Below are 16,370 nucleotides of genomic sequence, written 5' to 3' on the forward strand. Positions count from 1 at the left end.
ATCGCCTCTGCTATCAGCATGCGTTACTCATCGTATATACTTCCTCGCCTCATCCTTCTGTCTTAAATATATAGATAACGGAGAGCTGGTATTTCACTCCCGTTTACTTCTACATCCTTGTAGGAAGACACTGCAGGGCTGCTGTTATAGGAGTAATATAGTTTATTGGTAGATCTGCTAAAATGAAACGCAATCTTTCAGGTTTAGTGTTCTCTTTTGTTGGTTGGAATCGAACCCGTGATCATGGGTCGGATACCCCCACTGATCTTCCGAGGAAGATAATTAACCATTGAACGATGGGTACGACCGCTGTAAAATTCAACATTGTAATTTAACGATTATGATGTTAATAATAATAATAATAATAGTGCATGGCATCTACATAGGCTTGGTGGCGACCTAATAAGGATAAAATCAATGGCGAAGACGTCATAAACACCCAGTTCCCAAGCCAGGAAAATTAACAGTATGAGGCGGTTGATTCTGAATATTGAACCGGGGCCGTCGGACCAAAGGCAAGCATTCTATCCATTTAGCCTCAAAGCTGGACTTCAATTTGCTAAACCTTAGGCTACCAACTCGATTGATCAGGTGTCGAGTATTGGCGGTGGCAGAGGCCAGGGCAGTAGCTTGTGAAGCAGCCTTGACAACACAGCGGGCAGCTCCGTTGGCTGTTGGATGCAGCTCAAAATGCTTAAGGCTTGATGTTCCCTAAACCAACTATCGAAACGGGGTAGCCTAAATCTAGTGGTAGCCCACGTCTTGATACCAGCATACGCCACTGGCTAGGGCTGTACCTTAATTAACACATTGTTGTCCGCGCGCGCACTACTCCATTCTTGACCGTCAACAGTGGTGGTGAAAAACTCCTCGACCTCTTAACAGCCTTTGAAAACATCAGAACTTATCGCAATCACATAATTCAATGTCCATCCCTACCTAATTATTCCTTCCCATACTATTTATCATTTCATAAACCACAGCTTATCATATCACATTTTGGATTTAATTCCAATCAAGGCCAACAATATTCTTATATTATATCCTCTCACATCCATGTATCTCTACACCAGGAAGCATTAAGTATTTATACAGATGGTTCTCGAAATGCTCAAGGCAATGGGGAAACCTACTATAAACCCACCTCTCAAACATCCTGTAAATTCACATTAACAAAAAAAAAAAAAAAAAAAAAAATGCTTCTATATTTACAGCTGAAGCATTCGCCATTAGACAGGCCTTACTACATGTAAAACATAATGCTATATCGAAGGGCATCCTATTTTCCGATTCACACAGTGTCCTAAAATGCATACAATCCACTTAATGTCCAAGTTCGTGGTATGTACTCAATATTAAAAACTATTATTTAAAGTCGAACAAAACAGTCATGATATAACACTAGTCTGGATTCCAAGCCATTCCAATATTGCTGGCAATATAAAAGCTGGGTATAATTTTTCCTTATCCTAACCGTCCGCACGGCAAGAACCAATCCAGACCATAAGTCTATCCAATGTAACAATAATCACAATAATCACAATAATCACTACCACCACCAGCAATTGAAGTACCACTCATTAGTTCGTAAGTGCTGCCAACACTCTTGACCATCCTTCCCGAGCGTTTAACCCTCTTTGGTTTAAACAAAAACAGTCGTTCCGCGCATCCTGTTTGCTCTTGCGCTAACATGGTAATAAAAAAACAGCAGCGATCAGAAATTGAGCACGCCGAGTAGTGAGTACTGTGCCGAGTACTTTCAAGACCGACTCCAATCCCATCCTCTGTGTCCAATCCGTCCAATCCAATCCTCAGTCGGTCTTGGTTTGGTACTTTGTGTGGTACTACACACGACGAAAGAGAAGTAAATAGTAAACACTGTATACTTCATCATGAGCCAGGATCGTTTAACGCGTAAGTGAGTTTTACTTCACCCACAAAATGTAAATGGTGCAACAGAAGAAATATCTGTGTTAATGATTTCGAAATGTCTTAAACTTTTCTAGATTCGTTATGCTCCAAGTTACCAGTTCAGGTGCAAGAAATAGCCATGGGAACGTCGGTAGCAAACTCAAACAATGGTGCAGATGTAGTTCAGGTGCAGGCAATAACCGAGGGAATGTCAGAAGCAAACTCAGACGCTAATGATCCTTTTTGGTATTCATTCTTACAAAATAATCTTCGAAAGGATGAATTTAGAAAATATGTGTGTGATGAAAGGTATGATAAGGTAAGCAGAAAAAGAAGAAATAATTAGACTTTTTTTCGTCATGAAGTGATAGTTCGTACTGCTTGTTCTCTCTACCTGTAATAGTTTTATATACCGGGCGAGTTGTTGGTCGTGCGGTTAGGGGCGCGCGACTGTGAGCTTGCATCCGTGAGATCTTCTTCTTCTCCTTCTTCTTCTTCTTTTCTAGCCTATTTCAATCCACTGCTGGATATAGGCCTCTTCCATGTGCTTCCATCGTCTTCGGTCTTGAGCCACTTGGAACCAGCGTGTTCCAGCCAACAGCTTTATGTCGTCGAGCCATCTCTTCAGGGGTCTTCCAGTGCCTCTCTTGTGTCCCCATGGTCTCCAGTGAACAATCCTAGAGGTCCACCTGTTGTAGTCTTGTCGAGCTACGTGTCCTACCCATTGCCATTTTAGTTTTGCTACTATCTCTAGGATGTCTGTTACATTAGTTCTTCTCCTGATGTCCTCTGAACGGATCTTATCCCTAAGGCTGATCCCTAGCATCTGTCGCTCCATGGCTCGTTGTGTTCGCTGAAGCTTGCGAGCACTTTCCTTCGTCAGAGTCATCGTTTCCAGACCGTAAGTTGTAACTGGCAGCACGCACGTATTATAAACCTTGGTCTTCAGGTTAATTGGAACATCCTTGTTAGTGAGGATGAATCTTAGTTTTCGGAATGCAGTCCAACTCATACCTATTCTGCGAGGAATTTCTGCACGTTGGTTGTCTTTTCCAAGTTTTATCTTGTGTCCAAGATAGATGTACTCATCGACAGCTTCTATATATTGGTTTCCCGTTTTAAGTGGTCGACTCTCTGGGCTTAGTATTTTCGTTTTATTAATGTTCATTTCCAAACCAATCTTAGCAGAAGCAGTTTTTAATTCTTGGATCATGCTTTCTAGCTCATCTAGATTTTCACTTATGAGCACAATGTCATCGGCAAAACGCAGGTGGTTCAAATATACCCCGTTGATTTTTATTCCTTTATTATCCCAATGAAGGGTTTTGAATACATCCGTGAGATAGTGGGTTCGAATCCCATTGTCGGCAGCCCTGTAGATGGTTTTCCGTGGTTTCCCATTTTCACACCAGGCAAATGCTGGGGCTGTACCTTAATTAAAGCCACGGCCGCTTCCTTCCAACTCTTAGGCCTTTCATATCCCATTGTCGCCATAAGACCTATCTGGGTCGGTGCGACGTAAATTGCAAAGTGCAATTATAAGAATAAATTTAACAGATTATGTGATAATTAAAACATACTGTATGTATAACAGAATGCAGGAATAATTACAACATTAAATTACATATAATAAAATTTATGTTCATGGGCGCCCGCAGGATCTTTTCCATGGGGGGGGGGGCACATTAACAATTTTCTTGAATATAAAAACCAATATAACGTCAGCAACATTAAATTGTTTACAGAAACTTCCAGTTATAACATATGCTAGATGACTGTCAGTAATTTCAGTTTATGATCTGGTATGATATTAAACAATTGAACATCAACATCTTTAGAATTCCAGGGGTGGGGGGCAAGTGCCCCCCCTTGCGCCCCCTTGCGGGCGCCCATGTTTATGTTTATGATCTTGTTATGATATGATGTCTTAGTGTTCACTTTGTACCTCAGGCAAGGAAGTAAATCTCTCATGTCTGATGTAGAACAATCTGGAAGAAGCAGGCAGGCCATGTAGCAAAGGAACAAGCACCGACAGTGTGTGAGGAAAAGTGGTTGAAGAACAAGATACAGTACCGCACAAAGTCTTTAAAGTTCACAGAATTTGCTTCCTTTGCACATGGTTTTGTGGTTTTGTTTGCAAAAGTTACATGTCAGGTTACTGCATGGTTTCGGTCACATAGCTGTCAGCTTGCATTTAGGAGATAGTGGGTTCAAACTCCACTGTCGGCCCTGAAGATTTTTCTGTGGTTTTCCATTTTCACACCAGGCAACGGTTAATTCCTTCCCACATTATTTCTCACTCTTAGTGTGCATTTGCTGATGACATCACTTTACTCAGTCACCACAGATCTGTATTCAGGGGTGTCAGCCAGGTGGCAGATTCACTATTGGTTGTTTACCAAGTCTTTTCTTTAATAATTTCAAAGAGTTTGGAAATTTGTTGAACACCTCCTTTGGTAAATTATTCCAGTCCCTAACCCCTTCTTCCTATAAACAAATATTGCCCTCCAATTTGTCCTCTTGAATTCAAAGTTTATCTTCATATTGTGTACTTTTCTGTTTTTGAAAACACCACTCAAACTACTTATCGCATTCCACGTTATTTCTCCACTGACAGCTCAGAACATACCGCTTTACATGTAATTAGTCTCATAATGAAACTGTATTGAAGTTGATATACAAATATACAAAATTAATAAATTTTATTTACAACCACCTGTTCAATGCTTTACAATATACTCAGGATTATAGTATAATCATGAAGTATCTTAAATAATGGGACATGTTTCGTTCGGCATAGCGAACATCATCAGTCATTAATGCACAAAGACTAGGTCAGGGCCCTGCGTTTAAAAATGATCAAAATAATATCCCCATATCAAAAGAGAAACCGTGTTGTAATAAAAGAGTGATCATCAACACTCAACATAATGTAAACAATAGACTTAAGATTGTAACAAAATGTGTGCAGTTAAAAACAAGTATTTGTCGTGAAATGCATTAACATAACAGTCTGTAAAATAAACAATTGTGGGGTTGTTAGAATATGACAATAGGCATTTTGGACATTAAAACACATCAATGCGTGAAGCGCGGATTAAATTAAAATTGTGAGGTTGAAATTCCTTTAAATTAAATAAAAACAAAAGTCAAAATAGGGTTCATTAAATCATCGTGTGTCCAAGTTGAACCAGTCAAAAGGCACATAACAGCAATACAGACTAAGGTTTACAAATAACGTGAACACCATTATTTGTGAATTCCATAGGAGGGACGCGGTCTTGATACCACAAGAGTTCAAATTGTGTTAGTCGATATGCATGTGCTAGCAATAAAACTAGGAAACTGTATGTGACGTAGAAGAACAAATAGTGGACTCCTTATGAATTAACAACAATCTTGAACATAGGGGGAGTTCTAGCAATCCATAGGTGAAATAGAGCAGGTATATGGCACGTATTGGAGTTTGGAGTCTAAAAAAAAAGGAAAAAAAAGGGGGGGGGGAAAATGAAAGTTAAGTTGATGACAGAAGGTGAAAAGGAAAAAATTGAAAGGAAGCTTACCCCTGGAGCTGGTATGAATTGTCCGTTAGCGTTGGCTGTGTGAAGCAAACTGGCGAGTAGCCTTGTTACTGATTCTAGTATTGTACGTATGTGTATGTAGAGGCGAGGAGTGAGTCATGTGACGAGGAGGGCGGTCAATGCCCTGGGCAGGTCAGATGTATGCAGAGGGAATATAGCACGAAGGGATGGTGGAACTAGCTGTTGTTACAGAAGAAATGTTTTTAGCGGTTTTATAATTAAAGATGATCATAAAATTATTTTTATTTATATTGAAAAGAAAGTAGTTCTGGAATTTTACATTTCGCTTTGTCGATCAGCTTGTCTCCTTTCTCTCAAGTATTCGCAGCCTGAATTTTGGAATATTTTTATAACACTACTCTTTTGTCAGAACAAATCAAACTGCTTTATTGTGGATTTTTTCCAGTTCTTGAATCAAATAATCCAGTGAGGGTCTCATATCCTGGAACAATACAATTGAATTGTGGTCTTACCAGAGACTTACATGTTCTTTCCTTTACATTGTTACTATAACACCTAAATACCCTCATAACCATATGAAGAGATGTGATCCCCATGAGGAACTTGCATCCCATCAGCGCAGAGATGACTTTTCTTCTTCTTCGTGAAACTCACAACCTGACTTTCATCCAGTTTAATTGTTGCTGTCCATCTCACAATATTGTCAAGGTCTCTTTTGCAGTTGCTCACAATCTTATATTTATTACTCTGTATAGTATAATATTACATGCAAAATTCCTTAGGCTATCTCTGATTCCATTTCTTTACTTATATAGAGTGGAGTCCCATTAATCCGAATCCAGTTAATCCGAACTGAAATATTCCACTTTTTTTAATTTTTCTTATTGAAATGAAAGAACATATCATAGAATGAAGATTTACGTGCAATAAATTAGCCATACTTTATTAGAATAACTTAATGTAAACATAATTGCATATCATAAACCATCAATCACTAGTCTTTTTATCTTTACAGAGTCCGTTAGTTTCTTTTGCCGCAGTGATTGGAACCTACTGGAAGATGCAGTATTAAAGTAGAGTCTATAAACATCACATCAGTGATGGACCAGTGGACTGTTGCTCGATGTAGCGTACAGTAAGTTCTAAGGCAGCTGCAGCATCTGAATGTGACACTAGTTGTTCATTGTTGTCTTCTTTGTCGTCATTCTGTTCCTAATCAATTCCAGATTCTTTTTCCACAATAGCTACAATTTCTTGGTCTGTTTTGAATTGATGACAGCTTCAATCATTTTCATTGGATTACTCATACCCAGAAATTTGTTGAATGAGTTCAAGGAGATTGACAGATGCAGACGCTTCCGCTGGACTCTCTATGAATGCGAGACTTCGTCACAATTTCTTCCATGTTTTCCTCATAAACTGCTCACCGACACCATCCCATGCCTCTGCTGCCCAGTAAACCACGTCTTTAATATCCATATTCTTCAGTTTTTGAAGAATAGTAAGTGAACTGTCATTCTCAGTCACGTACCTGAGAACTTTCTGTTTATACGTATGTTTTACATTTTGCAAAATGTTCTGGTCCATTGGCTGCAATATCGACGTAACATTAGGAGACAAGAAAATTGTTCTTATTTCACCGCAAGTTAATTCACTCACTGCTGCGTGATGGAGTATTGTCAATTAAGAGCAATGCCTGAGAAAGCAAACCACTTTTTGCACTGAAACTTGTTACTGAGGGAACAAACTGTTCTTAAAAACATTCCTTGAAAAGTTGTGCATCCATCCATGCCTTTCTTCGATTCCTGTACCGGTAGTAAATTGGAAGTGTGTTCATGTTTTTGAATGCGCTTGGTTTTGCTGATTTGCCAATAACCGTTAGGGGCAATATATTCATTCCTGCGGCATTACTACATGTTAATATAGTAAAAAATGCATTCCTCACTCATCTTAAACCCAGGTGCACGAGGTTCCTCTGCAGACGCAAGGCTTTTATTGGAAAGGGCCTTGAAATTACATACTTGAGTTATATACTTCTTGCAATGAATAATTTCCTGTTGCTACAAAGTCATTAAATTCACTAATGTAATCTTCTGCAGCCGTATGATCACCTGATAATTGTTCTTCCAACTGACATATTCCATGCCTTTTCTTCCATCGATCGAACCATCCAGTACTTTTATATCACTTACTAGCAAAGTTATTATTTAAAGTTTTACATTTTGGAGAGTCCACTGTCAGTTGAGCATGTAAAATACGTCCTCGGTTCATACATCAAAAGGTTTTGGGGAAATGATTATTTATTTTATAATCTACCACTCACTTGAACCCCGTACAGAAGGATTTGAATGTCTTAAACCATATCTGATTTAACACTTAAGACATAAAAGCGACCAACCTGTGAAATTTTTATTTTGTACGTCGAACAGTAATGGAGGAATGAATACCTTTTTAAGGAGTGATTGTTTTGAAATATTTATTAACATCTAGGATATAGAGGCTTGCTTAAAATGTTCTGAGCATCTCCAGGACGAGGAAATTAGACAGAAGTACATGGATATGATTAGTGAGAAGTTTCGAATAGTAGACAGTAAGCAGGTTCAGGATATAGAAAGTGAATGGGTGGCATACAGGGATGCTGGAGTAGAAAAGCAAGGGAATGCCTAGGAACAACTGTGTGTAAAGATGGGAAAAGGCGAACATCTTGGTGGAATGATGAAGTGAGAGCAGCCTGTAAACGTAAAAAGAAGGCTTATCAGAAATGGCTCCAAACAAGGGCCGAGGCAGACAGGGATTTATACGTAGATGAAAGAAACAGAGCAAAGCAAATAGTTGTTGAATCCAAAAAAAAGTCATGGGAAGATTTTGGTAATAACTTGGAAAGGCTAGGTCAAGCAGCAGGGAAACCTTTCTGGACAGTAATAAAGAATCTTAGGAAGGGAGGGAAAAAGGAAATGAACATTGTTTTGAGTAATTCAGGTGAACTCATAATAGATCCCAGGGAATCGCTGGAGAGGTGGAGGGAATATTTTGAACATCATCTCAGTGTAAAAGGAAATCATTCTGGTGGTGTTGCAAACAGCCAAGCTCATGGGTAGGAGGAAAATGATGTTGGTGATATTATGCTTGAGGAAGTGGAAAGGATGGTAAATAAACTCCATTGTCATAAGGCAGCAGGAATAGATGAAATTAGACCTGAAATGGTGAAGTATAGTGGGCAGGCAGGGATGAAATGGCTTCATAGAGTAGTAAAATTAGCGTGGAATGTTGGTAAGGTACCTTCAGATTGGACAAAAGCAGTAATTGCACCTATCTATAAGCAAGAGAACAGGAAGGATTACAACAACTATCGAGGTATCTCATTGATTAGTATACCAGGCAAAGTATTCACTGGCTTCTTGGAAGGGAGGGTGCAATCAGTCGTTGAGAGGAAGTTGGATGAAAACCAGTGTGGTTTCAGACCACAGAGAGGCTGTCAGGATCAGATATTCATTATGTGCCAGGTAATTGAAAAATGCTTTGAGAGGAATAGGCAGTTGTGTTTATGTTTCGTAGATCTAGAGAAAGCATATGACAGGGTACCGAGGAAAAAGATGTTCACTATACTGGGGGACTATGGAATTAAAGGTAGATTATTAAAATCAATTAAAGGCATTTATGTTGACAATTGGGCTTCAGTGAGAATTGATGGTAGAATGAGTTCTTGGTTCAGGGTACTTACAGGGGTTAGACAAGGCTGTAATCTTTCACCTTTGCTGTTCGTAGTTTACATGGATCATCTGCTGAAAGGTATAAAATTGCAGGGAGGGATTCAATTGGGTGGAAATGTAGTAAGCAGTTTGGCCTATGCTGACGACTTGGTCTTAATGGCAGACTGTGCTGAAAGCCTGCAGTCTAATATCTTGGAACTTGAAAATTGGTGCAATGAGTATGGTATGAAAATTAGCCTCTCGAAGACTAAATTGATGTCAGTAGGTAAGAAATTCAACAGAATTGAATGTCAGATTGGTGATACAAAGCTAGAACAGGTCGATATTTTCAAGTATTTAGGTTGTGTGTTCTCCCAGGATGGTAATATAGTAAGAGAGATTGAATCAAGGTGTTGTAAAGCTAATGCTGTGAGCTCGCAGTTGCGATCAGTAGTATTCTGTAAGAAGGAAGTCAGCTCCCAGACGAAACTATCTTTACATCGGTCTGTTTTCAGACCAACTTTGCTTTACGGGAGTGAAAGCTGGGTGGACTCAGGATATCTTATTCATAAGTTAGAAGTAACAGACATGAAAGTAGCAAGAATGATTGCTGGTACAAACAGGTGGGAACAAAGGCAGGAGGGTACTCGGAATGAGGAGATAAAGGCTAATTTAGGAATGAACTCGATGGATGAAGCTGTACGCATAAACCGGTTTCGGTGGTGGGGTCATGTGAGGCGAATGGAGGAGGATAGGTTGTATTGAAAAGGTGGCAATTGGCAAACCTAAAGGAATTGTATCACAAGGAGGATAGGTTACCTAGGAGAATAATGGGCTCTGCTATGGAGGGTAAGAGAAGTAGAGGGAGACCAAGACGACGATGGTTAGACTCGGTTTCTAACAATTTAAAGATAGAGGTATAGAACTAAATGAGGCCACAACACTAGTTGCAAATCGTGGATTGTGGCGACGTTTAGTAAATTCACAGAGGCTTGCAGACTGAACGCTGAAAGGCATAACAGTCTATAATGATAATGTATGTATGTATGTATGTAGGATATAGAAGACCACCCTTCATAAAAAAAAAGTTATGTTTGTGCCTGAAGCGGTTTCGGAAGAATGGATATTGTGTTTTTGAGAGTCAACTACCATCTAAACCTCTTAGGGGGGAAATGTTTTGAAGTATATGGCATTTTACACTTAGGACATAAAATAAGACCTTTCTCGTAAAATTACAACTTTGTAGGCCAAACGGTTTTGGAGGGATGAATAATTTAGTTTATGGAGCTAACCTAATTTCAGACTTTAGTGGTGGAACGAGTAAAAATATTTTCTATTTCACACCTAGGATTTAAAATATATACTGCTATTTGGAATTTTGTCTTCGTACGTTAAATCGTTTCGGAGTCCGGCTCCATGGCTAAGTGGTTAGCGTGCTGGCCTTTGGTGACAGGGGTCCCGGGTTCGATTCCCGGCAGGGTCGGGAATTTTAACCATAATTGGTTAACTTTGCTGGCACGGGGGCTGGGTGTATGTGTCGTCTTCATCATCATTTCATCCTCATCATGACGCGCAGGCCGCCTACGGGAGTCAAATCAAAAGACCTGCACCTGGCGAGCCGAACATGTCCTCGGACACTCCCGGCACTAAAAGCCATACGCCATTTCATTTCATTTCATCGTTTCGGAGGAAGGAATTAATATATTTGTTTTCAGATCTTGACTCCCATTTAACTCTCTGAGGGGTTAAATTTGTTTCAAACCTTCTGTTATTTAACGCCTAGGATATTATTTGACATTTTAACTTCTTAATTAAAACGGTTTCATATAAACGTATTTTTTTGTCATCATTCCTCACCCCCCCCCCGTCGAAACCTCTTAGGGGTGTAATGTTTTAAGTCGACTTCTTATTTGTACCCTTACAAGAAGAATTGAACTCCTTTTACACCCCCCTTAGGTTGATTCCAGCCCCACTCCCACCCACAACAGAAATGTGTTTCTTATTTTAAAGGATTCCAAATACCAATTTTCATGTCCGTTAATATCCTTCGTTTTTTTATATAAGTTTCCTCATACAAAGAATTTACTTTTTTTTTTTCAATTCATTTACCCGCCCTTAATTGGATTTTCCAAAAACATAAGAATGCGCACTTCTTTATTTTTAAAGAAGATTCAAAATACAAATTTTCATGTCTGAGATATGTTTCCTCATAAAAGAATTCAACTCCTCTTTCAGTCCTATTTAAAAGATTTTTCTGAAAACAAAAGGTACCTATTACTTAGTTTTTAAAAGAGATTAAAAATACCAATTTTTACGTCTGTAAGATGTTCCGTTCATTTTGAAAATTCACCCCCTTTGTCAGTACTCGTCAACACCCCCTTCCCCCAATAAGTAGGTTTTTCAAAATAAAAACAATACATGTTTCTTTATTTTTAAAGGAGATTCCAAATAAAACTTTTCATGACTGTAACATCTTCAGTTTTTGAGATATAAGTATCCACATAAAAATAATTCAACCCCTTTTTCAGTCCTTTTTTTACAGAGCGCCCCCTACCCCCTCAATGAAGTGTTTTTTTCCCAAAACAAATACACGTTACTCCTATTTTTTCAAAGAGATTACAAATACCAATTTTCACATCTGTAACTTGTTACGTTTTTTAAATATACTCATTTCGAGGTACAGAAACACTAATTTTAAAAAATTCACCCCCTTTTCACCCTCTTAACAATGGAATATCCAAAAATCCTCCCTTAGTGAGCACCTACATTGTAATATGAATGCATCCCCAAAATTTCATTTCTTTATGTCCAGTAGTTTTGGCTCAGCGATGATAAATCCGTCAGTCAGTTAGGACAAGTTATTTTATATATATAGATTTCATATTTGTATTGGACATTTATTTATTATATGCTAGCTGATGTACCCGTGCTTCGCTACGAAATTCTACGTTGTATACAGAATTCTAGGTTAGGTAGTGTACACGTTGTGAGTAAGTTTGTATTAAATTGCATAGCACTTAACATTACCTAGAAACATGACGGGGAAGTCACCAAACGTCTTTTCTCATATGAAGACTGGGTTAGGGAAATTTCATTGTAATGGTAGGCCCCCTTGCCTGCCATCAGTCATAATCAGGTTGGAGAGTTTTCTTTATTATGGCAGACACTCACTCTCCACCTGCCTTTTTATATCCTCAGAAAGACCATCTTAGTACTTTTCTCAACTGAAATGAACATAGGTCATTACAATGACATCAGTAGGAAAAGCGCGATTAAAAGCAATGCTTCCATATGAAATACTCGATCAAATGAAAAACCCCACATTTTTTCACTTTTAACGAACAGTACTACGCTGCCGATCTAACAGTCCAAAGTTCCAGAGCTGGAATGACCAAGCCGCAGACAGCTGTGATCGTGAACACACTTCGTCTTATTTCGGCCGGGTGGGGGTGTCGATTAGTTGAGACTCCAAGGGCAAAAACTATGCCCTTTTACTAATCTGTTTCCTAGCATACCGGATGAGTCAGAAAATCTCAGTTCACTACACAGGCGGCAGTGAAATCTATCTGACTTGGAGGTACATTTTTCCTCCAAGCCAGAGGAGAAACCCCCCTCTTCAGTGCTAATTTGGAATAAAATGAATGTAGAATTTAATAAAAGTGAAGAGGAAGAAGCTTTTCTTAAGATACGGCTCTTTTCAGGGTTGAATTTTGAGTTATTTAGTGAATTGTGGTGCTATAATTTGGATTAGGTCTAAATTGTAATTCTAGACCAGGTCATACTACTACTACTACTACTACTAAGTGAGCCTCTGCCTTAAGTATGCGCACTGCTTATTCAAACCAGTGCGTCAGAGTAGGGATCGAATAGCTAGAATACTATGATGAACCAGTCTGTTACATACCGAGTATCAGAAAATATATGAACTAGAGGAATGGCATGCTAAAGAAGAAAGTTTTGCAACTCCCCAGCTATTTCCTGCCAATATTCAGTCAGGCTGTTATACACGGTACACAGCAGTAATCCCATCTATCTGAGTTCAGCGGCAGCATAAGAGACAAAAAACATCACAACAAACAATGGTCAATGTAATGTTATTGTTGATCAATGTTACGCGCTTTCAATATTGTAGGCCTTCACATTCAGTTTTCTTCCCACTCTGAAATACCACTCTTATCATAGTAGGTACGGTAAAACTGAATAAAACATAAATGGTCAGAAGTTGTATTCTCTATAACTTTTGTTATGTAGTACTTTTCGATAGGACCAATAACATAGGTATTTAAAAATTACATTTTAGGCGCCTTCCCCTAAACTACAATTTCATCCAGGGTAAATAAAATTGTTTATAACTTAGATTGTAGTTTCTTATTTCCCGACTCTGTTTACATACATTCATTAAATTCTATTTACCCATTTTCTCGTGGCTTGGCGTTGATATGAATTTGGCAACAAAAATACAAATTCATTAATATCTGTGTTATCAAAGGCGGTATGGTAATTTAATTCTATATAACTTTCGTTATGTAGTATTTATCGCTAAGACCACTAATAATATAAATATTTCAGAATTAAATTTTAGGCCTTCCCCTAAACTACCATTTCATGCAGCGTGAGTGAAATGATTTACAGCCTAGATTGTAGTGGCTCATCCCGCGACTTAACATACTGATTTTCTTTAAATTCTCTTCAGCCGTTTTCTCGTGATGCGTGTACATACAGACAGACAGACAGAAATTATGGAAAAGTAAAAATTGCATTTCCTTGTTACTCTGGACATGACCGATACAGAAATACCATTCTTTTCAAATTCTGCGCATTGTACAGACAAAACTCTAATTTTATATTTATTAGATATTATATATAGTACCAGTAACTGACGCGCACTCATTGATGCGTGTAATGGAGCATGAGTGTTTCACAGGGCAGGTGTACAGAGAGGGAGTAAAAGATTGCATAGACTGGCCACATAAACTTTATTACAATCAATCAAAGTAAACGAACGGCCTATCATTTCCTTGAATGCTTGTCAAATTGGACTCTCATCCACATTTAATAATCAATAAATTGATAATAGGTTGTGTCAAACTTATTAGCGACAAATTAATAAAATATCTTCTTGATATAATTACCTTGGATAAAGAAAGTTTATTCTTGAAGTTTATAAATGACAACATTAATTAAGATCACCTTGAAATAATTAATTATTTTAAGTGAATAATGTTCATTCTTGAAGTTCATAACTAACGACATTAATTAAGTTCACCTTGAAATAAATAAAAATCGTTCTTGAAAATGGAACTAATGAAATTAATTAGAATTTCTTTCTGAAATGATCAATTGGTATGAACAAATAAAGTTCAGTCTTGATATGCCTATAAAATAGCGAGCTAAAGTGTACTCTTCAGTTAGCTAACTACTAACGTGATATGGGTATAAGCAAAGTTCCAGTTCGTAGACAGGTTAACAAAGTGGTTAAGTTTTAAAGTTTCCACTCCATAGCAATTTTGTCTGTACGACTTAATATTATACTGGCTTTAAGAAATAGCAAGTCATTTGAAAAATTGGAATGTATAAGTTCAAAATCATGAGAATTAAAGATACTAGAAAGTTTTAAAGTGACTTGTTGAATTTAAAATTTACTTGATAAGATACAGTTCCTATTATCCTTAATGACACAGATGCATATCACCTTATTGAAGTGCTGGCTCCGTTTGACTGGTTCCTCACAGTCTGTAGTACCACGTCTATCATGGATCAGGAACACCATCACGTCCCTCGAAGTTACCACGTCCACCATAGATCAGGAACACCATCAACATGTCCCTCAAGGTTACCACGCCCACCATAGATGAGGAACACCATCACCACATATCCCCCGAAGTTACCACGTCTCCATCGGCAGAAGTTCACATGATAATATGGGCGGTCGGGTATGCATGGGGCGGTGTTTTACACACGCCACTTCGGTGATATGGCACTGTTCGTTTCAAGTAGCACGTCTAATATGCACAGTAATTTGCACCAGGTCCATTTATAAAGTGATTGACTTGTCATGAGATACTGAATTTACTAAGTTCCACTTGCCAGTGCAATATCTATAATAAGATAATTGAACTTTCACGATACCCTGACTTCACTAAGTTCTGACTGTCAGGTTAATGCAGTTTAAGGAAATTGAAATAGTCTATTCATTCAACTTCACACGTGATACTAGTGTAGGATTCAGTCTTTGTTCCCTATGTGTTGAGAAACAGTCTACTATCACTCTATCACCATGAAATAGTTAATGGCACTATCTTTACTTCTAACCATGAAGTATTAGGCATGTAGTTTCCACATACAAAGTCCTAACTGGTTAATTTACTCATAGAAGTTTAACATGTAGACTCGTATCAATTGACAAGTTAATCAACATGTCCGATGTCTAACACTCGTATATTATAAGTCATGCAAAATGTTTAAGAATTTGGAACGACTTAGAATGCAGGATTAATACCGCTGTCAGAGTTCTTGGCTGCACCTCGCGGGTACTTAGTTCGGCGTTCAGATTCGACACTCGCGCACAAAGTTAAACTTCACTGCCGGCACAACCTCGGGCAGCAGGTCTCTACTATGCTGTGTTGTCCCTGCACTGACTTGCTGGAGAAATTGTTCCATCTTATATACCCGGGCTTGACCCTGAGCATACACATCATTGAAATTACTTGATATCTTGACGTTGCTATATCTCCTTAACACGTTGAGTGCCAGCCCAATTTTCATAGGCTTGCCGTCTAGTGCCGTGAGCTAATAACATCGAGTTACTCCCTGGTGCCAAAACGTTCACAGGCTTAACCAAGCAAATGATCGCTGATATGAGGGTGTATTTATGATATATTACGTTAACTTATTATGTATATTAGGTATAATATTGCGACCCCATATGGGGTCGTATTGGTCATTACGAACTGTACACGTACACGCGCCCCCATATGGGGTCGTACTTATACAGTACTTACTGTCCCGACGCTCGGCTGTACTTACCTTTTCCTTTGCGGGGACGCGTTATATGCTGTTGATTATGATAGATATGTTATCTTGTTCATACTGGAGCCGTTAAAAAGTACGATCTCTGATTTGAGGTCAGGAAATGTTTGTAAATGACGATCTTCCGATTTTAGGTTAGGAAATTTTCGTATAGAATAAAGTTATATAAAGTAGTGAAAATCATGTGAATTTGCTGGTA

The 16,370-nt window shown here is 38.4% G+C and overlaps 1 protein-coding gene across 2 annotated transcripts in view; it reads left to right on the plus strand.

Moving 5' to 3' along the window:
* Positions 1-1,797: 1,797 nt before the first annotated feature.
* Positions 1,798-16,370, plus strand: part of Pop4 (ribonuclease P/MRP subunit POP4) — a 33,217-nt gene continuing 18,644 nt past the window's right edge. For both annotated transcript variants that reach the window (XR_010861631.2, XM_067158562.2), the window contains exons 1-2: positions 1,798-1,914; positions 2,007-2,230. Coding sequence is in view for 1 of the 2 variants with exons in the window: in XM_067158562.2 (XP_067014663.2) it covers positions 1,893-1,914; positions 2,007-2,230 (246 nt within the window). In the remaining variant the exon portion in view is untranslated. The remainder of the gene's footprint in view (positions 1,915-2,006; positions 2,231-16,370) is intronic.

This window comes from Anabrus simplex, chromosome X (genome assembly GCF_040414725.1).
Source record: "Anabrus simplex isolate iqAnaSimp1 chromosome X, ASM4041472v1, whole genome shotgun sequence".
NCBI classification, from domain to species: Eukaryota; Metazoa; Arthropoda; class Insecta; order Orthoptera; family Tettigoniidae; genus Anabrus; species Anabrus simplex.